Below are 1,536 nucleotides of genomic sequence, written 5' to 3' on the forward strand. Positions count from 1 at the left end.
CCAAGGAAAAAACTCCATCCTAAGATCTCATCTAAATGTGTCTCTTGCAATTTCTCTCCATTACTCCTTGTCCTGTCACTGCAGTTCCTAACAAACTGTAACAACCAGGGTGGTGTGGTTGGGTCTGGCACCCCAGACCCATTTTCCATCCTACTCCATCCTCCCCTTTGGAGCAGGAAGGAGCCACATCGCAACATCTCAGCCATGGAATGAGCCACCCCCACCAGGATCCCCAAGTGGGGCTGAGGGCACTCACCACTCAGCTCTGGGGGTGGCCTCAGGTAGAAGGTGCAGTAGATGTCATTGTGCATCTGCAGCTCCGTGTTTGTGGGCTTCTTCAGCAGGTCTGGTATCTTCTCCTCCTGGAAAGGAGTCTTCTCCAGGATGACCACAGCATCCGTCCCCTCTCCAGAGAGGCCAATCCTCTGCAACAGGGATGGATAAAGTCATCAGCAAACATGGATCCAGCACTTGGAGGAGAGTGTGAGGCCTCTCAGGACCTGAACATGCAGGGACCACCACAGAAACCTCACAGCCCGAGTGCTCATGTTCAAATCCTCTGTGTTCCATCCACACACAAAAGGGATGTTTGCCCTGAAACACAGCAGAAATTTGCTCTCCACCAGGGAACACAGGTGTTTTCGGGGGAGCAGGAGATGTGTGCAATGTCTCGGCCCCACCTGCACTAGGAGGATGCTCCAAGAACCATAGTTGTGGATTTCGTCTTGGACACTCCACAGCTGACACAGGGCTGGAGGCTCAGGAACAGGGCAGAGGCAGGTGTAGGGCAGGGAGCATGTTTTGGGGCAGGGAGCACTGCTGCCCTGCTCCAGGAGCCACAACCCTGATCCAGACTTGGCCTTGTGCTGGTTTTGGGAGGCACCAGGCATGGAACACAGCCCTAAATCACTCCTGTTTGTACAGACACCACCTGAGGTTTCACCACACCACTTGGTGGGGGCAAAGGGGCTCACCTGGGGTTCCCAACCCAGCCAGGCTCACAGGGCAGGGCAGGCAGGGCTGTGTTCAGCAATCCCTGCTTCGAGACTGAACCTTCCCCATCCTCATGTCCTGCTTGGAAGCACATCTCCTGCTTGGATTCACATCTCCAGGAGACAGGAGCTGAGGCAGCTGTGTGGTTCCCACATCACAGGCTCTCAGGCCACAAAACTTCTAGAGCTATTACAGATTTCCCTGCAATGGCACATGATGGACACTTTCATCGTGTTTGCAGCCCCAGAGCTGCCTGTAATCAACACCACTTTACCTACCAAGCACAAAAACCTGCTCAGAGCCAAAAGCAACGTTGATATGAATTAGATGGAGTAACCTGAGGCTTGCAGGTTATTTTCCTGCCCCCAGCTTAGCTGAATTTGGGTAGCAGTGGGCTGGAAACACGGGGCTGGGGCCAAACTGGGATAGATGAGGAAGAGCTGGAGCCTGTGGAGAGGATAGGACAGGCGGGGAAGGGGTTGAGACGCCAGTGGGGGAGCGACCAGGAGGTGTCCCGGGTGTGACCGAGGGCTCACACGGGGA

The 1,536-nt window shown here is 54.8% G+C and overlaps 1 protein-coding gene across 1 annotated transcript in view; it reads right to left on the reverse strand.

The window, feature by feature from the left end:
- The window catches only part of DCPS (decapping enzyme, scavenger), a gene marked incomplete at its 5' end in the record, with an annotated part of 15,953 nt that extends 15,528 nt beyond the window's left edge, over nucleotides 1–425 (reverse strand). Inside the window, one exon of the mRNA XM_009081053.1 lies at nucleotides 257–425. Coding sequence (XP_009079301.1) covers nucleotides 257–425 — 169 coding nt within the window. The remainder of the gene's footprint in view (nucleotides 1–256) is intronic.
- Nucleotides 426–1,536: the final 1,111 nt, after the last annotated feature.

This window comes from Acanthisitta chloris, unplaced genomic scaffold, assembly GCF_000695815.1.
Source record: "Acanthisitta chloris isolate BGI_N310 unplaced genomic scaffold, ASM69581v1 scaffold4738, whole genome shotgun sequence".
Lineage (NCBI taxonomy): Eukaryota > Metazoa > Chordata > Aves > Passeriformes > Acanthisittidae > Acanthisitta > Acanthisitta chloris.